The 27,068-nt window shown below is 32.9% G+C and overlaps 1 protein-coding gene across 2 annotated transcripts in view; it reads right to left on the bottom strand.

Moving 5' to 3' along the window:
- LOC111160923 (bromodomain and WD repeat domain containing 3) overlaps positions 1-26,624 on the bottom strand; it is a 229,435-nt gene extending 202,811 nt beyond the window's left edge. The window contains exons 1-6 of one of the 2 annotated variants that reach the window (XM_022524309.1): positions 26,568-26,624; positions 26,389-26,447; positions 26,157-26,186; positions 25,688-25,747; positions 13,852-14,002; positions 12,222-12,320 (exon numbers count right to left, since the gene is read on the bottom strand). In XM_022524309.1, the coding sequence (XP_022380017.1) occupies positions 12,222-12,320; positions 13,852-14,002; positions 25,688-25,747; positions 26,157-26,186; positions 26,389-26,447; positions 26,568-26,598 (430 nt within the window). In that variant the 5' untranslated portion in view covers positions 26,599-26,624. Of the gene's footprint in view, positions 1-255; positions 355-1,885; positions 2,031-12,221; positions 12,321-13,851; positions 14,003-25,687; positions 25,748-26,156; positions 26,187-26,388; positions 26,448-26,567 lie in introns of those variants that run through there. The other variant, XM_022524311.1, reaches the window with a different exon arrangement.
- Between the last annotated feature and the right edge of the window lie 444 nt (positions 26,625-27,068).

The following is a 27,068-nucleotide window of genomic DNA, read 5'->3' as shown; positions in this document are numbered from 1 at the left end:
AATAAGGCAGAAAGAAAGAAAGATGGAAAGAAAGAAAATAAGGCAGAAAGAAAGAAAATAACACAAGATCACAAAACCATAATCACATTAAATAAAAATGTTTTTAAAAAGTTGGACCAACCATGAAGCCCCTCAAGAATGTAAGCAGCTCGTTCATACTTCAAATTTAATTCTGGTACCTATTTTTGGCTGTATAATAAGTTCAGGAAGAAAAAAATCAAGAATATGTTCATAGTTCACATGGATGTTACTCACCCACATTTGGAGGTTTCACATAATTTGCAGGTAGTTCTGGAGGTCTGCCTCTATGCAGAGCTGCAAAAGCGGAACCATTCCATAGTGTACTCTTACAGTCTATTCAAAAAGATTGAAAAGTTAGTCAAGAAATAGAACAGTGGTTTTTTTAAATTGTACCTTAGAGGTAAATGTCTGTTTTCAATTTTGTTTGTTGTAATACATTTTTAACTACTAATACCACAATAACAAATAACATGCATATTTTTGAACATGTTATAAACTACATTATGATTGTTAAATAACAACACTTTAATATAACACCCAGATATTTTATTTCTGTGCTGATCTAGAATTAAAGCTTTTATTCAGCTTGTATTTGAATCATATAAATATGTCATGGATTAATAAGGTTTTAATTTTATATTGGTCCTTCATGACCTTTAGGCTTATATATTTCTACTTACATAAAACTATATAAGCAAGGTTAGGACTACAGCACAAGTATGCCAGGTAAAATTCAGAAACATGTATACTTGGTGCATAGTCATACTATAGAATGCCTGCCAATTGTGCCGTAATAGGTAACAATATTGCATATTAGATGATAAATGACTATAAATAGTTTTTTGTCTTTCATGTTTATGTCAAGAAACTCAAGTAAATGTGAAATATTCCTAATAATTCAACTATGATACAAGAATATTGCACTACTCTCTTTTGAGGGGGGGGGAAGAGCAGAGGGAAAGGGAGAGAGAGAATCCCAAGGAGGCTCTATGCCAAGCATAGCGCCCGACACAGGGCTTGGTCTCACAAACCCAAGATCATGACCTGAGCTGAAATTAAGAGTTGGACACTTAACCAACTGAGCCACCCAGGCACCCCTCTACTGCTCTCTTGAAAACTTCCAAATTAAATGATTTGAAGACTTTTCTTATATTATAAAACTAGATGTTTAAAACTGGTATTTTTGAAGCTATTCTACCTTTGTGAACTAGAATTTTTAAAAAACATGATGCTAATAAAACAAAACAAATTAGTTGCTAGACCTGAAGTATATATTACACTAACAGGCCTAATTTCACATTTTTATATTCATAAAATACTATTATATATGTTTTACATATTGGGGTTCCATGAAAAATCCTTAAAAGACTGAAAACAGTGGAGTACAAAAACTATTACTGAACGGTCACTAATAGGTTGATATATGTTTTTAATATTTTCAATTATAAAAATTTTTATGTATCACATATAAATTTTTACATATTATTTTTCATTTTCTTGTTACAAAACGTTCACCATGATTAGGATGATATAAAGACTCATAATACTAAAATCTAAAAATATTAAAACATAATAAAAGACTTTTAAGCATTCATACTATACTAATCAGAGCAATGATCTTTTAAGATCCCTATTCCACAGGATTACAAAAAGATTTTACATTCTATACTTCTATTGTATTCATTGTTTTATAGCAGAGGGCTTCTTTTAGGCCTCTAAAAATTTATTTGTACACTAAGAAAATAAGATTGGCAAAATAAGAAAAACTAGAAGAAAATTATATTTAGGAAAGCATGGGAACATTTACTTAACATAAAAATATGCTGTTCTCCACTCCTTCCTCTGAAAGCTATGAAAATCTTACCTTTGGCATCCCGTAACAGAGACTGCCGACCAACACCCAGTAATGTCTGTACCCCAGGAACACTCTGAGGGATCTCCTTATCTAGTAAGGGACCAATCCGCTCACAAATTTTAAGGAGGTAGTCTGGAGGAATGTGTGCATTGGCTGCCACCTAAAAAGCATAAATAAAACAGAAAAACGGATATGGATTAAACACATAATTTACTCCATTACCAAACTATTCCATCATGGAACAAAGCACAATTTTTATATATAGGATCAGAAAATAACATTTTAAATATTTAATACTTTAGCCAAACTAAAGAAACAGCTACAAAAATTAAGCACATCTAAATGATAACATTTAAATGACATGGCACTCAAACTTACTTTTACGTGCCTTGATTAAATCATTTGCTTAGCTGTTAATCTTATGAAATAAGTGTTGCAAAACAGCAAAAGTGCGCATGCCTAAAATTAAAGTACAAAGACAACGGGTAAACTCTACTAGTACTTGATTTATTCAGTAGTGATGAAGTGATCAAAAATCAGAGAATCTAGATTCTATATAAATGATAAGAATACAAACAAAAGGTATTACTTGCATCAAACTCTCACCTAAATCCCTTTAGGATTAACAGGACAAATCTGCTTAAAGAGTTGAACTGGTTTTCCTTTAAAAAGTTAACTGGTTTCCAAAACAGTATCCAATTAATATTTTTATAAATACTATGATCCAAATAACTACGCTATGTACTCATAATTCATCACAACATTAACTCATTTTTTAAACACACAAGAAAATTTCTGAAGATGGTAAACTTATGTACATAGGGATGAGAAAATTAACAAAACTATTCATTTTTTATCTAAGTTAATGGTCAAGTCCCAGATGTGTTTCATAAATAACTAATTATTAAAGGAGCAAACAGAAAACTAGATATTAAAAATCCTTATATTAAAAAAATTACATTCTCATCTTGACATAAAGGGAGAGAGAAAGAATGAAAAATAAATATAAATAAAAATTTAGTAAATATATTAAATATGTTATATTAATATATAATAAAATGTAAATAAATAAATAAATATTTATTTATTTATACCGTCACATAGGACCCCACATCAATATATTACCACCAGGTCAAGAACAACACAACATAAAAGAATAATTTTGAAAATCATCCCTAATGATCACCATGAGAAAATAAATTATGTGTATTCTTGGTAGGTATTTGTTCAATGAATCAATGAACATTAAAAACCCAAAGTAAACAAACTGAGGGTTTTGGAGGGGAGGGGGTAAGGGATTGGAAGGACCTGGTGGTGGGTATTAAGGAGGGCACATATTGCATGGAGCACGGGGTGTGGTACATAAACAATGAATCTTGGAACACTGAAAAAATTAAATTAAAAAAAAAAGTAAAGTCCATCTATAAGAAATATCACATGAATTCATAGAGAAAAAATCTTAGATTCTCCTATCAAGGTACCTTTTTTGTTTTCTTAAAAAACATACGTTAAAGAACTATAATCCAACACGTATTCAGAATTCTGTGAATAAGGGATTCTATTGTGATTTTTAAAAAATTATTTCCTGCCAGTTATCTTTTTTAAATCCCAGCAAAAATTATTTTTAATCTACCAAAATAAATGGCTTTTGGGAACTGTCATGATGCTCAGAATGAATGGCAACCAAACCTGATTAATTTATATTTTCGTCAACATGGTTTGGCTTCTAGATTGGGACAAAGGATCAAGCAAATTCTTTCTGTTATTTCTCCCATCTCTAGTTTGTTTTCCAAGCAAATAACTCTATAGAACCACCTCTTAGAAAAACATACAGGTAACATTAAAGTCAAAGCAGCTGATGATTCAATTTAATCTAATTACTATCTATAGACAATGATATCTTAAAATCTTAGTTTGTAATTCATTCCCTCCACATTAAAACATTTCTTAAATATGCCCACAGGCAAGTACACTTAGTACCCCAAAAAATACGTATCTTAAAGAAAAAAGCTTTAAAATACTGTATATGAACATCTATAACAGCTTATGCCTTTTTTCCCACCAACAGTCTCGGATATACTCCACTTCCGTTATCAGTCATTATTTTTTCAAGTAAACACTATATGAAGTCTTTACATAGGATAGCAGTTCATGTCTTTACTGGCATTTTCTTTTTTGTTTGTTTGTTTGGGTTTGGGGGGAGAGTTGGTTTATTTCTTTAATTTAAATTTAAGTTATTTAACATACGGTATATTATTAGATTCAGGGTAGAATTTAGTGATTCATCAGTCTGTATCACACCCAGTGCTCATTACAAGTTCCCTCCTTAACTGGCATTTTCTTTCTGATCAATTTTCTTTTTTTTCATCCTGTTACCATCTCAAGAGTTATTCACCTGCCTAGAAATTGCAATATATTTAGTCATATATAATCCAGAAAATAATTCTCTAATATGAATTTTTAAAATCACCTCCTTACAGAAAATCTGTCAGAACTATATCCTAAACAGACAACTTAACTCTCCTGGCCACTTCATTTTGTACAAACAATGATGTTGGATTTTCAGTGAATTACACAAATCTTTGTATCAATTCCTCAGTAATATATTTTATAAAATATAGAATCATTAATTAAGCAACCAAAACAAGGCTTATCTACACCCAAATTCTCCCCCTTGAGATTTTTATTATAAGCCATTAAAGAAATTTTACACATTTGAATTCCACCCTATACAATTGGAAATTCCTTAATTTCTAAATGGTTCCATTCAACAAGTCCGTTCCTCTAAAATCAATAAAAATTTGATTACAAAGCAGTAGTAGATAAGCATATTCTATCAACACAGTAGCAATAACAATACATTTGAGTTGAATATGCTAGAGTCTCCTTTAAACAATATCAACAGGCTTCCAGACAATATCAGCTCAGTTCTTGCAATAATAGTATTTTTCTAAATCAAATTTCAGGACTTGTAAGTGGTAGTCAACATTTATTTCAATCCATTTGTTTGAATAAAGTTGAAATTTTTTAAAGACAATCTTTTTTGGCATAAGAACTTCTATATACCCTCAGTAATTACTTTTTTAAATCTTTAAAAAAATTCTACATTAGAATTATGTATGAATATAATATATAATAAAATGTAATATTAAAAGTATATATTAAAATATTCTATGAAATTCATAACAAAATATTATAAGCCACTCTTTTCAATTAAAGCTCAAATCTTCTAGTTTCAGTGATCTTTCTCTCTGGAATATAATGGCCAAGTAACACAACAAGCACTTTGATATGTGCAGAAGAAAAGCATTCTCCAAAAACAAAGTTCAAGAGTATAATACAAACTTCTATATTATTCTGTAAAACAGCTCCAAGGAGTTAAATTATAGAATGTTTGATTTAGAAGGATCCTTATACACAATTAGCCTAACTTCACATCTAACAATAGGAAAAACATCCAGAGAGGTCAAGTCCAGTGGTCACAATGAATGTACAGAAATCTGGGTTTCCCTGTCCACAGCTCTTCCTATTACTTACTGTCTTATTAAGGCAACTGAAAATTTATGAAGATAACTAACACAAAGACTGCAAAAAAATAAACCATAAATTCAAATAAACTGAAAGAAATTAAATGAAGCCTAGATTATAAACCTTCTTGATGGGAAGACTGGCTGACCTAAACAGCAAACTTAACAACTGAATTACTAAACTTCAGAATTATGACAAGTGAGAAGACCAGAGTGTTCACAGAAATGATCCTACTCATCATAAATTAGTTAAAAGGAATCCAGCTGAGAACTGAAAAAAATGCAAAAGGTACCTAACTTCAGGGTGCCAGGCCCATACCAAGCACTACATTTGAAATACTAAGTTTCAGATAGCAATAATGACATTTTTACCTTGGCTTTTAGAAATTACAGGATAAGTAACTCCAAAAAACAAATAAAAGAGATAATTGTTTCTGTGTTTTGTTTTCTAAGATCATGACTACACAGGCAAATGAAGAATCAAACTGGGCCCATACAAGTAGTGAAATCATAACATTTTATCTGAGATTTCAATTTTTTTGGTGTGGGCAAGGTAGGGGGAGAAGCACATATAAAAAATTAATACACGTGATTCTTTTTTATATTTATGGAAAACAAAATAGATTTTGAAAAATACAGCAAGGTTTTAAATACATCAGTATAAGTATAATATAAAGATATGCATGGTACTTTGAAGTCTGGAAGCCTGGATTATTCAGGTTCTAAAATTTACTAGCTGTTACTCCTTCTGGCAGTGTGACACAGTAGAAAGGACTTAGATTTTAATTTCTCTACCATCCTTAGTTCCTACTTCTGTGACCTGCAAAGTTACTCAGTCTGAGAGCCTAAGCTTCTGCATCTGAAAACAGGGAGTAATGATTACTACCTCATACGTTTTGTAAAACAAAAACAGAATCATTCACTCTTGCATTCATTCATCCAGACATTTAACATATAGAGATGAAATGGGAAGACAAACTGCTGCCCTAAGGGAACCCACAGTCCTAGTAGAGGAAACAAACTAGTAAATAAAACAAACAAATAAATAAAACAAACAAATAAATAAATAAAAATAAATAAGTAAATAACTAATTAACAAATAAATAAATTAAATAAATAAAACAAATCAAAGTATAAGTACCTAGAGGTAGTACAAAGAGCTAAGAGAAGCAAAGAAATACAGTACCTCCTTCAGCCTAAAGGGTTCATGTCTAATCTCAAACTTAAAGACTAAGTGAAAATTCACAGGACAGACAAAAGGAAGGGAAGGCATTCCATACAAATAGAAAGGTACCTCTACCCAGTAAACGTACTTTTGCACAGTTACTAACACATAATATCCCCCAATGTTTAAGATTCTCCTCCACGCTGAGTTAAAAAAAAAAAGTAAAAAACTCACAGAGTATCATCTGATTCTGATGTGAAAAAATACACGTACAAAAAAATAAGACTAGAAGAAAATACAAAAAAACTAATTGTTTATTTTCTTCCTGATACTTTTCAGTATATAAATGTCCACAATAATCCAATATTATACCATAAAGTGTTGAGTTTTAATGTTTGCTGAATTTGAAGGAAGAAAGGGAAAAACTAGGCAGAAAGGGAAATAAAACAGGTAGGCTTTTCCACTACAGCAATACACTGGTTTGTACATGGGCTACAAAGTGTTAAGACTTCCTATCACTTTTCTTTGAAAATGTTTATCATTGTTCATAGCATTTCTTTTTCTATGAGTTTTAGGATTTTCTCAGGAATGAGAGAGCCAAGAGCAACCCACTTCAGCTCAAATATTCTCTGGGTTATGATAGCATAAGCAAGCACCAAAAATACTATAACCTTGAGGGCAGACAGTATCAAGACAAGGACAAGGGACCCACCCACATTCTGGAAGTTTCTCGGTAGAGAAAGGTCCAATAAATGAACTTAGTTCCCACTAGCATATTAAATAGGCCTAAGAAATATATATCATGAAATGCTCCTAACAAAAGTTAAGAAAATTACACAAAAAAATAACTGAGGGCCAGATTATTATAAAGTACTACGGTAGATATTAAAGAGCATGAGAAAACATCTTCAACAAGGTAATTTAAAATATAAGAAATTACTTATAAATAATGTACAGAAAATAAGTTCAGGATTAGAAAAGATCAATCAGAAGTGTTGAGGATCCCTGCAACAAGATATCAGAAAGACCTATCTCCCACTTCTTAAAAAAACAGAGAATACTACACCGGTATCATACTAAGTTACTTTTCTCTAATTAATAAAAATGCAAATAACACTAAATATCTTTTGACATAACAATCATTTCTTGCTTGAATTAATACAGATACACTTCAAAGCACTCAAACCGGTTCAATTCTAACACTTTTTTAAATACTTTTTCCCATCAGTGGTACTGTTTTATATATTCCTCACTTTATAAAAATATTAAGAAAATAAGGTTGTGATATAGCTAGCTATGAACATATAAATTCTGGGGTCATAGTTCTTTAGATATCCATTTTCCATTCAACCTCTATGTCCTATTTTTAAAATGCAGTAAACAATCATTTGTACAGCATTTTCAATTAACAAAAGGTGTTCTTTCTATTTAACTTATTTGTTTCACACAACAACCTTGTAAAATGGATAGGGGAGTTTATTTTATAAATGAGAAAACTGAATCCCTGAGATGTTAAGTAACTTGCCCAGGGTCACTCAACAAGACTATCTTCCCAACTAAATGTTATGGTCTTTTCTACTACTCACAAAATCCTTTATGAAAAATGTCCAACAAGAGCATCTCTGAAATTTGACCCAAACACTAAATTGACTTGAAATTACTTTTTTGCTCTTTACCAAAACATAAAACAAAATAAACAAAAACCTGTTTATCAATCAATCAATCAGTAATCAACATCAGTAAACCAAGAACAAAAATAAACTAATATTCAAATTGACAAATGTGCTTTCAGAACAAAATTTTATAAGGAACATTCACCCAACCCAAATTCTTACTCCCAAATAGAAGCTCTCTTCACTTTCTTAATGCCATCTCATTTGTACTGAGATAGATACCAGTTTCCTGGAACTAATGATAAATCTCCAAAAGGATTTTAATCATTGAATGTATGTTCTTAGAGCCAAAGTGTGAAAAAAAAGACAATTATCAATCCAGACAAATAACTAAAACCAAAATATTATAGAAAGCAAAACTGTACATGTGGCTCAAACAAATCAAAAGTGAGGAATACTAGTTTCCAGACATTGATTGCTCTCTACCATAAGACCTATCAGCTAGCATTATATCCACACTGGGGCTGAGCAGCACATAACTTTTGGTTTCCCATGATGCATTCTGTTCTTCCTAACTATGGCTGTGTAGTCACACAGCAGTTAATAAATCACACACACTTAAATTACTTCCACACTTAGAGATACAAAAACTATGCTGCCAGCACTCAACAACTGTTGAGTTTTCTACATTCATTCTACTGTTCTAATAGACAATTTAAACTATTACTAGTAATTAGAGAACAAGAGCTAGGTAAGGTAAGGAAAAAAATACAGGTATATCTGGAATTCAAATACAGTATTTTAAAGTACTTGGTGGGCATCAAATGAGATAATGTGAAAGCACTTTTAGACTTGCATATATTACATGCAGATGCAAGTTCTTATAATGACATATATCATCATAGATGTATACATTTTTTAAAGATAGTAGTGAACATATAATCTTGATAAACTTTTCAATAGCATAAGAACTGCCTCAAGTCTTTTGAATATAAAATGAAGGAAATACAATCTATGTCACCCTAAATGAAAGCACTAATTAGGGCTTTCAATTCTATACACGAAAAATGCTGAATAAATGTGAAAATATATAACATACCTAAAGGTAATTATGACTTTGGTTCAGTCTTATGATACAAGTCCCCTTAAAATGATTAAAAAACATTAAAACATGCCTTTAAAAAAAGAAGTTTCCAAGTCACAATTTCAATATGTAAAATTTATGTTAACAAAAACTTCATTTAAACACATACATACACACATACTCCTCATTACTATGTTTGTAGTTCCCAATAAAGCTCCAAGGAGGAAGCAATAAAACAGCCAACAATTCAACAGGGTCACCATAAATGAACAGACATCTGTAATTATTTAAATTATCTACCATAAGATGAATTGTAAGAAGCAAAACTAATTCTATTATGTTGTAAATAAGAGTCAAGGAGAAATGAAAAATTTCCAGATCAAACTTCAAAAACACTCACCATGACTTCAAATTTCTCCCTGTATCATTACTTAAAATTCTGAAAGTTGATTTAGCACATTTTATTTTGAATGCCATATTCAAAAATCTTACAGTTTAACATAAACTGACAAACATTTCATTTACAGGCTCATATTTCAAAAGGCACTTCAGATCTGAATATGTCAATACTTGCTGGCTAGTAGCTTTAACAAAATACCTGCTGCCTTTTGTTCCAAATTATAAGTAAAACACTAAATCTGATTTCAGTAAGAAAAAACAGGGATTTCTAGAATGCATAATAGTAACAGTAATGAAGTGCTGAAGAAATCCAACTTATTATCTTACTATTTTTCTGGATAAACCAAGTTAAGCAACATATACAATTTAAGTGAAAGTACACACACAGACAGAAAGGCAGAGGAGTTTTGTTTTTTATATGTAGCATACATGAAGAGGTATAGGATTATAAACAAGGATATCAAAATACTGATACCCATTTTTGATATCCTTGTTTATAATCTTTCACCTCTTCATCATACATCTGCATTCTTTTTTATACCCTAGTATACCTTCAATTTGAAGTATTGTTATATAATTTAACATACAGGATTATACTACTTATAAATACTGTAAGTACACATAAGGTTTTACTAATGCTTGCCCCAAACTTCAACCTGAAACATGTAGCTAAATCAAAGATCACACTGTATAAATCCATTGTCTAACAGCATTTTAAAAAATACATACACTAAGAAAAAAAAAAAACCATCTCTCCCACAATAAAGCCACACAAAATCAAAGGTCATATGTGAAATAATTTAAAGCAACTATACAACTGTTGTATCTATCTAGCAATCAATCTAACACAGCACATCCTGTTTTCAGCCACTATACTTCTTTTCCTTCGGTTCAAACTCTCACTTAGCCCTAGCCCATTTTCCCTTAAAAAGAAACCTGTAAGTAGAGAACAGATATTTGACTTAAAATAGGACCATATTACCAAAGTATAATATTCCTAGAAACACTGGATCCCAGAAAGATAAAAACCTCTGTACAATATGAAAATTAAATGAAAAACAAAAAAAGATGCACTATCTAAACTATAGACAATGTTCAAACAATAGATGGAATTTTGTGTATATAAAAATAAAAATGTGTAAGGAAATATAAAAAACAATAAATTTAAAAGATAAATGTGAAAATCAGGTATATGTAGGGATATACAAATCGATTAACAACAATTAAAAAAATAACTGGTTAAAATTTAAGCTTCACTAATCATGAAAAAAAGAGCTAATTAAATCAACCAGGGGCTATTTCACCTATTAAAGCCACCAAAAGATTGAAAAAGTATTTAAAAACTCACTCTAAATACCTAGATGGTAACATCATAAATTAGTACTATCTTCTGGAGAACAATTTATATATATACATAAATACACATATAAGCAGTAATATATAAGAAAAGTTATAAAACCGATGAGACCCTTTGACCTGATAACTATGCTTTAGAAATACAGCTCAGGAGGGGCACCTGGGTGGCTCTGTGGGTTAAAGCCTCTGCCTTCGGCTCAGGTCATGATCCCAAAGTTCTGGGATCGAACCCCCCCCCGAACCCCCCCAACATCGGGCTCTTTGCTGGGCGGGGAGCCTGCTTCCCTCTCTCTCTCTGCCTCTCTGCCTACTTGTGATCTCTGTCTGTCAAATAAATAAATAAGATCTTTAAAAACAAAACAAACAAACAAAAAAAACCAACAACAAAAAAAGAGAAATACAGCTCAGGAAAATAAATCCAAAAAAAAAAAAAAAGGAAAAAGAAAGACTACTTAATTATGCAAAGATATTAATGAAAAACTGAAGTAACCTAAATGTTCAACTGAATGTTTAGTTCAAAATCATAGCCAACCTAAAAGTAACTGAATCTTTTACCATTTAAATGACAATGTCTATTCAAAAAAGATAATTGCATGTGAAAGTGTTAAGAAAATACAGAGTTTAAAATGGATATTAATTAACATTGATTACCACTAGGTAAAAATATGCCTCTAAATATAAGGAAAGGAAGTCTAGCAAACTGGATTTTGTGGGTTTTTTTTTGTTTTTATGTGTCTTTGTGGTTAGTAGACTGTTTTTAATTATTTAGATGTCCATTTGCTTTTTATCACTGTCAAGTAATTTCTTTTTAAATTTTATTTTTTATAAACATATAATATATTTTTATCCCCAGGGGTACAGGTCTGTGACTCACCAGGTTTACACACTTCACAGCACTCACCATAGCACATACCCTCCAGAAAGAAAGAAAGATGGAAAGAAAGAAAATAAGGCAGAAAGAAAGAAAGATGGAAAGAAAGAAAATAAGGCAGAAAGAAAGAAAATAACACAAGATCACAAAACCATAATCACATTAAATAAAAATGTTTTTAAAAAGTTGGACCAACCATGAAGCCCCTCAAGAATGTAAGCAGCTCGTTCATACTTCAAATTTAATTCTGGTACCTATTTTTGGCTGTATAATAAGTTCAGGAAGAAAAAAATCAAGAATATGTTCATAGTTCACATGGATGTTACTCACCCACATTTGGAGGTTTCACATAATTTGCAGGTAGTTCTGGAGGTCTGCCTCTATGCAGAGCTGCAAAAGCGGAACCATTCCATAGTGTACTCTTACAGTCTATTCAAAAAGATTGAAAAGTTAGTCAAGAAATAGAACAGTGGTTTTTTTAAATTGTACCTTAGAGGTAAATGTCTGTTTTCAATTTTGTTTGTTGTAATACATTTTTAACTACTAATACCACAATAACAAATAACATGCATATTTTTGAACATGTTATAAACTACATTATGATTGTTAAATAACAACACTTTAATATAACACCCAGATATTTTATTTCTGTGCTGATCTAGAATTAAAGCTTTTATTCAGCTTGTATTTGAATCATATAAATATGTCATGGATTAATAAGGTTTTAATTTTATATTGGTCCTTCATGACCTTTAGGCTTATATATTTCTACTTACATAAAACTATATAAGCAAGGTTAGGACTACAGCACAAGTATGCCAGGTAAAATTCAGAAACATGTATACTTGGTGCATAGTCATACTATAGAATGCCTGCCAATTGTGCCGTAATAGGTAACAATATTGCATATTAGATGATAAATGACTATAAATAGTTTTTTGTCTTTCATGTTTATGTCAAGAAACTCAAGTAAATGTGAAATATTCCTAATAATTCAACTATGATACAAGAATATTGCACTACTCTCTTTTGAGGGGGGGGGAAGAGCAGAGGGAAAGGGAGAGAGAGAATCCCAAGGAGGCTCTATGCCAAGCATAGCGCCCGACACAGGGCTTGGTCTCACAAACCCAAGATCATGACCTGAGCTGAAATTAAGAGTTGGACACTTAACCAACTGAGCCACCCAGGCACCCCTCTACTGCTCTCTTGAAAACTTCCAAATTAAATGATTTGAAGACTTTTCTTATATTATAAAACTAGATGTTTAAAACTGGTATTTTTGAAGCTATTCTACCTTTGTGAACTAGAATTTTTAAAAAACATGATGCTAATAAAACAAAACAAATTAGTTGCTAGACCTGAAGTATATATTACACTAACAGGCCTAATTTCACATTTTTATATTCATAAAATACTATTATATATGTTTTACATATTGGGGTTCCATGAAAAATCCTTAAAAGACTGAAAACAGTGGAGTACAAAAACTATTACTGAACGGTCACTAATAGGTTGATATATGTTTTTAATATTTTCAATTATAAAAATTTTTATGTATCACATATAAATTTTTACATATTATTTTTCATTTTCTTGTTACAAAACGTTCACCATGATTAGGATGATATAAAGACTCATAATACTAAAATCTAAAAATATTAAAACATAATAAAAGACTTTTAAGCATTCATACTATACTAATCAGAGCAATGATCTTTTAAGATCCCTATTCCACAGGATTACAAAAAGATTTTACATTCTATACTTCTATTGTATTCATTGTTTTATAGCAGAGGGCTTCTTTTAGGCCTCTAAAAATTTATTTGTACACTAAGAAAATAAGATTGGCAAAATAAGAAAAACTAGAAGAAAATTATATTTAGGAAAGCATGGGAACATTTACTTAACATAAAAATATGCTGTTCTCCACTCCTTCCTCTGAAAGCTATGAAAATCTTACCTTTGGCATCCCGTAACAGAGACTGCCGACCAACACCCAGTAATGTCTGTACCCCAGGAACACTCTGAGGGATCTCCTTATCTAGTAAGGGACCAATCCGCTCACAAATTTTAAGGAGGTAGTCTGGAGGAATGTGTGCATTGGCTGCCACCTAAAAAGCATAAATAAAACAGAAAAACGGATATGGATTAAACACATAATTTACTCCATTACCAAACTATTCCATCATGGAACAAAGCACAATTTTTATATATAGGATCAGAAAATAACATTTTAAATATTTAATACTTTAGCCAAACTAAAGAAACAGCTACAAAAATTAAGCACATCTAAATGATAACATTTAAATGACATGGCACTCAAACTTACTTTTACGTGCCTTGATTAAATCATTTGCTTAGCTGTTAATCTTATGAAATAAGTGTTGCAAAACAGCAAAAGTGCGCATGCCTAAAATTAAAGTACAAAGACAACGGGTAAACTCTACTAGTACTTGATTTATTCAGTAGTGATGAAGTGATCAAAAATCAGAGAATCTAGATTCTATATAAATGATAAGAATACAAACAAAAGGTATTACTTGCATCAAACTCTCACCTAAATCCCTTTAGGATTAACAGGACAAATCTGCTTAAAGAGTTGAACTGGTTTTCCTTTAAAAAGTTAACTGGTTTCCAAAACAGTATCCAATTAATATTTTTATAAATACTATGATCCAAATAACTACGCTATGTACTCATAATTCATCACAACATTAACTCATTTTTTAAACACACAAGAAAATTTCTGAAGATGGTAAACTTATGTACATAGGGATGAGAAAATTAACAAAACTATTCATTTTTTATCTAAGTTAATGGTCAAGTCCCAGATGTGTTTCATAAATAACTAATTATTAAAGGAGCAAACAGAAAACTAGATATTAAAAATCCTTATATTAAAAAAATTACATTCTCATCTTGACATAAAGGGAGAGAGAAAGAATGAAAAATAAATATAAATAAAAATTTAGTAAATATATTAAATATGTTATATTAATATATAATAAAATGTAAATAAATAAATAAATATTTATTTATTTATACCGTCACATAGGACCCCACATCAATATATTACCACCAGGTCAAGAACAACACAACATAAAAGAATAATTTTGAAAATCATCCCTAATGATCACCATGAGAAAATAAATTATGTGTATTCTTGGTAGGTATTTGTTCAATGAATCAATGAACATTAAAAACCCAAAGTAAACAAACTGAGGGTTTTGGAGGGGAGGGGGTAAGGGATTGGAAGGACCTGGTGGTGGGTATTAAGGAGGGCACATATTGCATGGAGCACGGGGTGTGGTACATAAACAATGAATCTTGGAACACTGAAAAAATTAAATTAAAAAAAAAAGTAAAGTCCATCTATAAGAAATATCACATGAATTCATAGAGAAAAAATCTTAGATTCTCCTATCAAGGTACCTTTTTTGTTTTCTTAAAAAACATACGTTAAAGAACTATAATCCAACACGTATTCAGAATTCTGTGAATAAGGGATTCTATTGTGATTTTTAAAAAATTATTTCCTGCCAGTTATCTTTTTTAAATCCCAGCAAAAATTATTTTTAATCTACCAAAATAAATGGCTTTTGGGAACTGTCATGATGCTCAGAATGAATGGCAACCAAACCTGATTAATTTATATTTTCGTCAACATGGTTTGGCTTCTAGATTGGGACAAAGGATCAAGCAAATTCTTTCTGTTATTTCTCCCATCTCTAGTTTGTTTTCCAAGCAAATAACTCTATAGAACCACCTCTTAGAAAAACATACAGGTAACATTAAAGTCAAAGCAGCTGATGATTCAATTTAATCTAATTACTATCTATAGACAATGATATCTTAAAATCTTAGTTTGTAATTCATTCCCTCCACATTAAAACATTTCTTAAATATGCCCACAGGCAAGTACACTTAGTACCCCAAAAAATACGTATCTTAAAGAAAAAAGCTTTAAAATACTGTATATGAACATCTATAACAGCTTATGCCTTTTTTCCCACCAACAGTCTCGGATATACTCCACTTCCGTTATCAGTCATTATTTTTTCAAGTAAACACTATATGAAGTCTTTACATAGGATAGCAGTTCATGTCTTTACTGGCATTTTCTTTTTTGTTTGTTTGTTTGGGTTTGGGGGGAGAGTTGGTTTATTTCTTTAATTTAAATTTAAGTTATTTAACATACGGTATATTATTAGATTCAGGGTAGAATTTAGTGATTCATCAGTCTGTATCACACCCAGTGCTCATTACAAGTTCCCTCCTTAACTGGCATTTTCTTTCTGATCAATTTTCTTTTTTTTCATCCTGTTACCATCTCAAGAGTTATTCACCTGCCTAGAAATTGCAATATATTTAGTCATATATAATCCAGAAAATAATTCTCTAATATGAATTTTTAAAATCACCTCCTTACAGAAAATCTGTCAGAACTATATCCTAAACAGACAACTTAACTCTCCTGGCCACTTCATTTTGTACAAACAATGATGTTGGATTTTCAGTGAATTACACAAATCTTTGTATCAATTCCTCAGTAATATATTTTATAAAATATAGAATCATTAATTAAGCAACCAAAACAAGGCTTATCTACACCCAAATTCTCCCCCTTGAGATTTTTATTATAAGCCATTAAAGAAATTTTACACATTTGAATTCCACCCTATACAATTGGAAATTCCTTAATTTCTAAATGGTTCCATTCAACAAGTCCGTTCCTCTAAAATCAATAAAAATTTGATTACAAAGCAGTAGTAGATAAGCATATTCTATCAACACAGTAGCAATAACAATACATTTGAGTTGAATATGCTAGAGTCTCCTTTAAACAATATCAACAGGCTTCCAGACAATATCAGCTCAGTTCTTGCAATAATAGTATTTTTCTAAATCAAATTTCAGGACTTGTAAGTGGTAGTCAACATTTATTTCAATCCATTTGTTTGAATAAAGTTGAAATTTTTTAAAGACAATCTTTTTTGGCATAAGAACTTCTATATACCCTCAGTAATTACTTTTTTAAATCTTTAAAAAAATTCTACATTAGAATTATGTATGAATATAATATATAATAAAATGTAATATTAAAAGTATATATTAAAATATTCTATGAAATTCATAACAAAATATTATAAGCCACTCTTTTCAATTAAAGCTCAAATCTTCTAGTTTCAGTGATCTTTCTCTCTGGAATATAATGGCCAAGTAACACAACAAGCACTTTGATATGTGCAGAAGAAAAGCATTCTCCAAAAACAAAGTTCAAGAGTATAATACAAACTTCTATATTATTCTGTAAAACAGCTCCAAGGAGTTAAATTATAGAATGTTTGATTTAGAAGGATCCTTATACACAATTAGCCTAACTTCACATCTAACAATAGGAAAAACATCCAGAGAGGTCAAGTCCAGTGGTCACAATGAATGTACAGAAATCTGGGTTTCCCTGTCCACAGCTCTTCCTATTACTTACTGTCTTATTAAGGCAACTGAAAATTTATGAAGATAACTAACACAAAGACTGCAAAAAAATAAACCATAAATTCAAATAAACTGAAAGAAATTAAATGAAGCCTAGATTATAAACCTTCTTGATGGGAAGACTGGCTGACCTAAACAGCAAACTTAACAACTGAATTACTAAACTTCAGAATTATGACAAGTGAGAAGACCAGAGTGTTCACAGAAATGATCCTACTCATCATAAATTAGTTAAAAGGAATCCAGCTGAGAACTGAAAAAAATGCAAAAGGTACCTAACTTCAGGGTGCCAGGCCCATACCAAGCACTACATTTGAAATACTAAGTTTCAGATAGCAATAATGACATTTTTACCTTGGCTTTTAGAAATTACAGGATAAGTAACTCCAAAAAACAAATAAAAGAGATAATTGTTTCTGTGTTTTGTTTTCTAAGATCATGACTACACAGGCAAATGAAGAATCAAACTGGGCCCATACAAGTAGTGAAATCATAACATTTTATCTGAGATTTCAATTTTTTTGGTGTGGGCAAGGTAGGGGGAGAAGCACATATAAAAAATTAATACACGTGATTCTTTTTTATATTTATGGAAAACAAAATAGATTTTGAAAAATACAGCAAGGTTTTAAATACATCAGTATAAGTATAATATAAAGATATGCATGGTACTTTGAAGTCTGGAAGCCTGGATTATTCAGGTTCTAAAATTTACTAGCTGTTACTCCTTCTGGCAGTGTGACACAGTAGAAAGGACTTAGATTTTAATTTCTCTACCATCCTTAGTTCCTACTTCTGTGACCTGCAAAGTTACTCAGTCTGAGAGCCTAAGCTTCTGCATCTGAAAACAGGGAGTAATGATTACTACCTCATACGTTTTGTAAAACAAAAACAGAATCATTCACTCTTGCATTCATTCATCCAGACATTTAACATATAGAGATGAAATGGGAAGACAAACTGCTGCCCTAAGGGAACCCACAGTCCTAGTAGAGGAAACAAACTAGTAAATAAAACAAACAAATAAATAAAACAAACAAATAAATAAATAAAAATAAATAAGTAAATAACTAATTAACAAATAAATAAATTAAATAAATAAAACAAATCAAAGTATAAGTACCTAGAGGTAGTACAAAGAGCTAAGAGAAGCAAAGAAATACAGTACCTCCTTCAGCCTAAAGGGTTCATGTCTAATCTCAAACTTAAAGACTAAGTGAAAATTCACAGGACAGACAAAAGGAAGGGAAGGCATTCCATACAAATAGAAAGGTACCTCTACCCAGTAAACGTACTTTTGCACAGTTACTAACACATAATATCCCCCAATGTTTAAGATTCTCCTCCACGCTGAGTTAAAAAAAAAAAGTAAAAAACTCACAGAGTATCATCTGATTCTGATGTGAAAAAATACACGTACAAAAAAATAAGACTAGAAGAAAATACAAAAAAACTAATTGTTTATTTTCTTCCTGATACTTTTCAGTATATAAATGTCCACAATAATCCAATATTATACCATAAAGTGTTGAGTTTTAATGTTTGCTGAATTTGAAGGAAGAAAGGGAAAAACTAGGCAGAAAGGGAAATAAAACAGGTAGGCTTTTCCACTACAGCAATACACTGGTTTGTACATGGGCTACAAAGTGTTAAGACTTCCTATCACTTTTCTTTGAAAATGTTTATCATTGTTCATAGCATTTCTTTTTCTATGAGTTTTAGGATTTTCTCAGGAATGAGAGAGCCAAGAGCAACCCACTTCAGCTCAAATATTCTCTGGGTTATGATAGCATAAGCAAGCACCAAAAATACTATAACCTTGAGGGCAGACAGTATCAAGACAAGGACAAGGGACCCACCCACATTCTGGAAGTTTCTCGGTAGAGAAAGGTCCAATAAATGAACTTAGTTCCCACTAGCATATTAAATAGGCCTAAGAAATATATATCATGAAATGCTCCTAACAAAAGTTAAGAAAATTACACAAAAAAATAACTGAGGGCCAGATTATTATAAAGTACTACGGTAGATATTAAAGAGCATGAGAAAACATCTTCAACAAGGTAATTTAAAATATAAGAAATTACTTATAAATAATGTACAGAAAATAAGTTCAGGATTAGAAAAGATCAATCAGAAGTGTTGAGGATCCCTGCAACAAGATATCAGAAAGACCTATCTCCCACTTCTTAAAAAAACAGAGAATACTACACCGGTATCATACTAAGTTACTTTTCTCTAATTAATAAAAATGCAAATAACACTAAATATCTTTTGACATAACAATCATTTCTTGCTTGAATTAATACAGATACACTTCAAAGCACTCAAACCGGTTCAATTCTAACACTTTTTTAAATACTTTTTCCCATCAGTGGTACTGTTTTATATATTCCTCACTTTATAAAAATATTAAGAAAATAAGGTTGTGATATAGCTAGCTATGAACATATAAATTCTGGGGTCATAGTTCTTTAGATATCCATTTTCCATTCAACCTCTATGTCCTATTTTTAAAATGCAGTAAACAATCATTTGTACAGCATTTTCAATTAACAAAAGGTGTTCTTTCTATTTAACTTATTTGTTTCACACAACAACCTTGTAAAATGGATAGGGGAGTTTATTTTATAAATGAGAAAACTGAATCCCTGAGATGTTAAGTAACTTGCCCAGGGTCACTCAACAAGACTATCTTCCCAACTAAATGTTATGGTCTTTTCTACTACTCACAAAATCCTTTATGAAAAATGTCCAACAAGAGCATCTCTGAAATTTGACCCAAACACTAAATTGACTTGAAATTACTTTTTTGCTCTTTACCAAAACATAAAACAAAATAAACAAAAACCTGTTTATCAATCAATCAATCAGTAATCAACATCAGTAAACCAAGAACAAAAATAAACTAATATTCAAATTGACAAATGTGCTTTCAGAACAAAATTTTATAAGGAACATTCACCCAACCCAAATTCTTACTCCCAAATAGAAGCTCTCTTCACTTTCTTAATGCCATCTCATTTGTACTGAGATAGATACCAGTTTCCTGGAACTAATGATAAATCTCCAAAAGGATTTTAATCATTGAATGTATGTTCTTAGAGCCAAAGTGTGAAAAAAAAGACAATTATCAATCCAGACAAATAACTAAAACCAAAATATTATAGAAAGCAAAACTGTACATGTGGCTCAAACAAATCAAAAGTGAGGAATACTAGTTTCCAGACATTGATTGCTCTCTACCATAAGACCTATCAGCTAGCATTATATCCACACTGGGGCTGAGCAGCACATAACTTTTGGTTTCCCATGATGCATTCTGTTCTTCCTAACTATGGCTGTGTAGTCACACAGCAGTTAATAAATCACACACACTTAAATTACTTCCACACTTAGAGATACAAAAACTATGCTGCCAGCACTCAACAACTGTTGAGTTTTCTACATTCATTCTACTGTTCTAATAGACAATTTAAACTATTACTAGTAATTAGAGAACAAGAGCTAGGTAAGGTAAGGAAAAAAATACAGGTATATCTGGAATTCAAATACAGTATTTTAAAGTACTTGGTGGGCATCAAATGAGATAATGTGAAAGCACTTTTAGACTTGCATATATTACATGCAGATGCAAGTTCTTATAATGACATATATCATCATAGATGTATACATTTTTTAAAGATAGTAGTGAACATATAATCTTGATAAACTTTTCAATAGCATAAGAACTGCCTCAAGTCTTTTGAATATAAAATGAAGGAAATACAATCTATGTCACCCTAAATGAAAGCACTAATTAGGGCTTTCAATTCTATACACGAAAAATGCTGAATAAATGTGAAAATATATAACATACCTAAAGGTAATTATGACTTTGGTTCAGTCTTATGATACAAGTCCCCTTAAAATGATTAAAAAACATTAAAACATGCCTTTAAAAAAAGAAGTTTCCAAGTCACAATTTCAATATGTAAAATTTATGTTAACAAAAACTTCATTTAAACACATACATACACACATACTCCTCATTACTATGTTTGTAGTTCCCAATAAAGCTCCAAGGAGGAAGCAATAAAACAGCCAACAATTCAACAGGGTCACCATAAATGAACAGACATCTGTAATTATTTAAATTATCTACCATAAGATGAATTGTAAGAAGCAAAACTAATTCTATTATGTTGTAAATAAGAGTCAAGGAGAAATGAAAAATTTCCAGATCAAACTTCAAAAACACTCACCATGACTTCAAATTTCTCCCTGTATCATTACTTAAAATTCTGAAAGTTGATTTAGCACATTTTATTTTGAATGCCATATTCAAAAATCTTACAGTTTAACATAAACTGACAAACATTTCATTTACAGGCTCATATTTCAAAAGGCACTTCAGATCTGAATATGTCAATACTTGCTGGCTAGTAGCTTTAACAAAATACCTGCTGCCTTTTGTTCCAAATTATAAGTAAAACACTAAATCTGATTTCAGTAAGAAAAAACAGGGATTTCTAGAATGCATAATAGTAACAGTAATGAAGTGCTGAAGAAATCCAACTTATTATCTTACTATTTTTCTGGATAAACCAAGTTAAGCAACATATACAATTTAAGTGAAAGTACACACACAGACAGAAAGGCAGAGGAGTTTTGTTTTTTATATGTAGCATACATGAAGAGGTATAGGATTATAAACAAGGATATCAAAATACTGATACCCATTTTTGATATCCTTGTTTATAATCTTTCACCTCTTCATCATACATCTGCATTCTTTTTTATACCCTAGTATACCTTCAATTTGAAGTATTGTTATATAATTTAACATACAGGATTATACTACTTATAAATACTGTAAGTACACATAAGGTTTTACTAATGCTTGCCCCAAACTTCAACCTGAAACATGTAGCTAAATCAAAGATCACACTGTATAAATCCATTGTCTAACAGCATTTTAAAAAATACATACACTAAGAAAAAAAAAAAACCATCTCTCCCACAATAAAGCCACACAAAATCAAAGGTCATATGTGAAATAATTTAAAGCAACTATACAACTGTTGTATCTATCTAGCAATCAATCTAACACAGCACATCCTGTTTTCAGCCACTATACTTCTTTTCCTTCGGTTCAAACTCTCACTTAGCCCTAGCCCATTTTCCCTTAAAAAGAAACCTGTAAGTAGAGAACAGATATTTGACTTAAAATAGGACCATATTACCAAAGTATAATATTCCTAGAAACACTGGATCCCAGAAAGATAAAAACCTCTGTACAATATGAAAATTAAATGAAAAACAAAAAAAGATGCACTATCTAAACTATAGACAATGTTCAAACAATAGATGGAATTTTGTGTATATAAAAATAAAAATGTGTAAGGAAATATAAAAAACAATAAATTTAAAAGATAAATGTGAAAATCAGGTATATGTAGGGATATACAAATCGATTAACAACAATTAAAAAAATAACTGGTTAAAATTTAAGCTTCACTAATCATGAAAAAAAGAGCTAATTAAATCAACCAGGGGCTATTTCACCTATTAAAGCCACCAAAAGATTGAAAAAGTATTTAAAAACTCACTCTAAATACCTAGATGGTAACATCATAAATTAGTACTATCTTCTGGAGAACAATTTATATATATACATAAATACACATATAAGCAGTAATATATAAGAAAAGTTATAAAACCGATGAGACCCTTTGACCTGATAACTATGCTTTAGAAATACAGCTCAGGAGGGGCACCTGGGTGGCTCTGTGGGTTAAAGCCTCTGCCTTCGGCTCAGGTCATGATCCCAAAGTTCTGGGATCGAACCCCCCCCCGAACCCCCCCAACATCGGGCTCTTTGCTGGGCGGGGAGCCTGCTTCCCTCTCTCTCTCTGCCTCTCTGCCTACTTGTGATCTCTGTCTGTCAAATAAATAAATAAGATCTTTAAAAACAAAACAAACAAACAAAAAAAACCAACAACAAAAAAAGAGAAATACAGCTCAGGAAAATAAATCCAAAAAAAAAAAAAAAGGAAAAAGAAAGACTACTTAATTATGCAAAGATATTAATGAAAAACTGAAGTAACCTAAATGTTCAACTGAATGTTTAGTTCAAAATCATAGCCAACCTAAAAGTAACTGAATCTTTTACCATTTAAATGACAATGTCTATTCAAAAAAGATAATTGCATGTGAAAGTGTTAAGAAAATACAGAGTTTAAAATGGATATTAATTAACATTGATTACCACTAGGTAAAAATATGCCTCTAAATATAAGGAAAGGAAGTCTAGCAAACTGGATTTTGTGGGTTTTTTTTTGTTTTTATGTGTCTTTGTGGTTAGTAGACTGTTTTTAATTATTTAGATGTCCATTTGCTTTTTATCACTGTCAAGTAATTTCTTTTTAAATTTTATTTTTTATAAACATATAATATATTTTTATCCCCAGGGGTACAGGTCTGTGACTCACCAGGTTTACACACTTCACAGCACTCACCATAGCACATACCCTCCCCAATGTCCATAACCCCACCCCCCCTCCCAACCCCCCTCCCCCCACAAACCCTCAGTTTGTTTTGTGAGATTAAGAGTCACTTCTGGTTTGTCTCCCTCCCAATCCCATCTTGTTTCATTTACTCTTCTCCTACCCCCTTAATCCCCCATGTTGCATCTCCTCTCCCTCATATCAGGGAGATCTGTCAAGTAATTTTTAAAAATCTTTTTCTTGTTTTAAAAAAGCTTTCTCTTTTAAGTTTCATTTTGTTATTTGCTTAAAATGGTCTGTTTAGAGACAAATGTAAATGAAAATATCTTCAATACATCTCAGTATAAAACTCTATTTTAAAACCACATTAGTTATAAAGTGTTTAAACAGATATTAGTAGGCACTGTTTTGGCCCTTTTTGGCAGGACTTCAGTCCAACAAAAGTCTGACTACAAATTAAATACACTGATTAATACATGCAGTTTTTCCAAAATAATTTTTATCTACCTAGAATTTTTTACCATTAATTGTATAGATGGTGGAGTTTATCCATATTACAATTATTACACCATTCTGTGATTTACAAAAAATTCAATATTTAGTCAGCCAACTAAAATTATTATTTAGTAATAATTATTAGCAGGCCTCTTTATTGTAACTTAATATAAAAATTGTCAAATAAACAATAAATCAGTTTAGATATTGTTATTAAATCGTTTTATTTATATTTAGAGTCTACCATACCCCAACTTTCTTTAACTTTGATTTTCCTGCATTTGGATCTTATTTGAAGGGAAGATAGCTGAATTTAGATTTTAGTAACATCATCCCTTTCTCCTTTCACTTCCTTCCAATTCACTGTACCAGAGGCTAATGCAAGAGGACATCTTCCCCAAAAAAAAAAAAAAAAAAAAAAAAAACACACCTTTTTGTGTGTATCAATGCTGAAGAGAAGTGCATGGACACTATGAATTATATTTGCAGGATAAACAACACAGTCAACCCAATGCCTTTGGTCTTTACTGAAGCATATTTTAAAATATAACCATTGTTGTCTTTTCTAAACTCCAAATCGTGTTTCATCAATTCTCAAAAAGGTCATAATCCGTGGTTGTTATGCAGTGAAAATAAATACATCTTCAGGAATGCTATCTAATAATTTAATGAGCTATTTTCTAAAATGTGATATATACAGTAATTACGCTTTTCATTCGGTAGCCGATTACCTAAACCCCGCAAATTTTGGAATTCGCTTGATGCTTCCTATTATTTTTAATTGTGTCGTGTTGCCCAATCCAGGGTGGGTTAACTCCCCTCCTAAACCTCCTCCCCCATAATTCCCCCCCACACCCCACCAAAGACTAAGCCTGGCCTCAGTTCCCGTATTTCAAGCCAGGACCAACCAGAAACCAGTTTTCTTCCACTAATCCGGAACTCTGGGCTGTTACCAACGCTGTCATTGGCCAACGTCAGTCCTTGGTACGTGCCCCAAGATAACCCCCAGGTTTCTCTCCCTTTTTCCCTTACAATGGGCCTTTCTCAATGTTTGTAACATATTCATAATCCACAAAACGGCATCTCTGATAACTAACTCACATCATCAAAGTTTCCGAGTGGAAATAGGCGAGGCCGGGGGGAGGGCAAGGTACCCTTTCTCCGACTGGCAGGGAGGGGGGAAGGGGCAGTCGTTCTTCGGCCCAGCACAGAGCTCTAGAACCGTGTAGGCTGAGGGGTCCGGAATGGGCCGGAGGAACAAGGTGGGGAGGGAGTGGAAAAAGAGTTGAATTAAGTTGAAATGAAAACTTTACTCACCAGATCCTCGAAGCTTCTTCGGTGCTCTTTTCCCTCCCAGTCTAAGCGGCGCGGAATCAACTGGGGGCGGGAGAAAAGAAAGGATGGGGGGTGGGCAAACCATATAGGCCATGCCTGGGCTGCCAATGAAACCGACCCAACCCGGGTCCTGGTCCCCGACCCTCTGGCGTCTGTATTTCTCTAGGTCTGATAGCTGTCGCCTCGAAGCTAGTCCAGTGTAGGAAGGAGGAGGCCGAGGGGGAGGAAATCCTGAAAAACCGCCTCCCTTGGTCATAAAGAGGGGGCGAGTTAAGACCCCGGCGATATCCGCCTCTTTTGAGGGAAGAAGCTGGTTCACTCCAGTGACAACAGTTATGAGTGCCCAGATCCAAGCTTCCCTCCCAGCCCCTGTCCTCCGCCCCTGACTTGCCCTCCCCTTTCTCCAGTCTCACCCCAGCCCTCCCCACGTCTTCCCGAAGGGGCTCCGTACCTGATGCTCTTCGAGCTCCTGCACTAGCACCTGAGCAAAAGGGAAACACGGGTATGAGGAGCAGCTCGGGCCATCAACACATTCCTCCCTCCCCACTTCGAACCCAGCCGCTGATGGCAGGACTAGTCAAGGCCGGCCTTTCCCTCACCCTCAGTGAAATCGTACACCCAGTGCCTCGATTTCCCCATTGGGACCATTCCCTACGACTCCCAGATTTCCTTCTCCCTCTCACCTGGGCGGATTTGTTGCAGGGTCCGGACTGCAAGAATCTAGCGATCAGGTAATACAGCTCTGTGGAAGAGGGGAAAAAGAGGCTGAGAGGAAGGTAAAGAAAAACAAGCTTTTTCAAAAGAAACTGACAGCCGTCGCGCTAAGCTCCCATCTCCTTAGCCCCCAGACACAGTTACCCACCGGCTTCGATCTGGGTAGGTGCCGCCGCCATCCTTTTCCCTAGGGGGTTTGGGGGCTCCACTCCGGAGGAGATAGCGGGGGCGGGTGGGGGCGCTGCCTCTATTGTGGTGAAGCCCCCATGCCCAGGAGTCCCACCGCTTCCGCCCCACTCCTCGTCCTAGTTTCCGTCTCTCTGGTCTCTCTCGGATTCATCGCATCACGTTTCGACCCATAGATATTCTAGCCCAAGAGCGAGGAGGCGGAGAGGAAGGAGAGGGAGAGGGAGGGGGGGGGAGAGAGAGAGAGAGAGAGCGAGAGCGAGCGCGAGCTAGCGAGCCTGGAGAAGAGAGGGGAGGAGCCGAAGCGGCGGGGCGGGGGGGGGGGGTGGGGGGGGTGAGGGGTTGGGGGTGGGGACGAGGGACGGGGCAAAGGGGGTGGAGAGAGGGGAGGGTAAAAACTGTGAGAAGAGCCTGCAGCTCTCGCTGTTCGCCGCTAGGGACACTAACGCAAACGAATGGCCTC

Source organism: Enhydra lutris, unplaced genomic scaffold (genome assembly GCF_002288905.1).
Source record: "Enhydra lutris kenyoni isolate GAN:26980312 unplaced genomic scaffold, ASM228890v2 scaffoldscaffold79, whole genome shotgun sequence".
NCBI lineage: Eukaryota > Metazoa > Chordata > Mammalia > Carnivora > Mustelidae > Enhydra > Enhydra lutris.
This window is presented reverse-complemented; position numbering and strand designations above follow the sequence as displayed.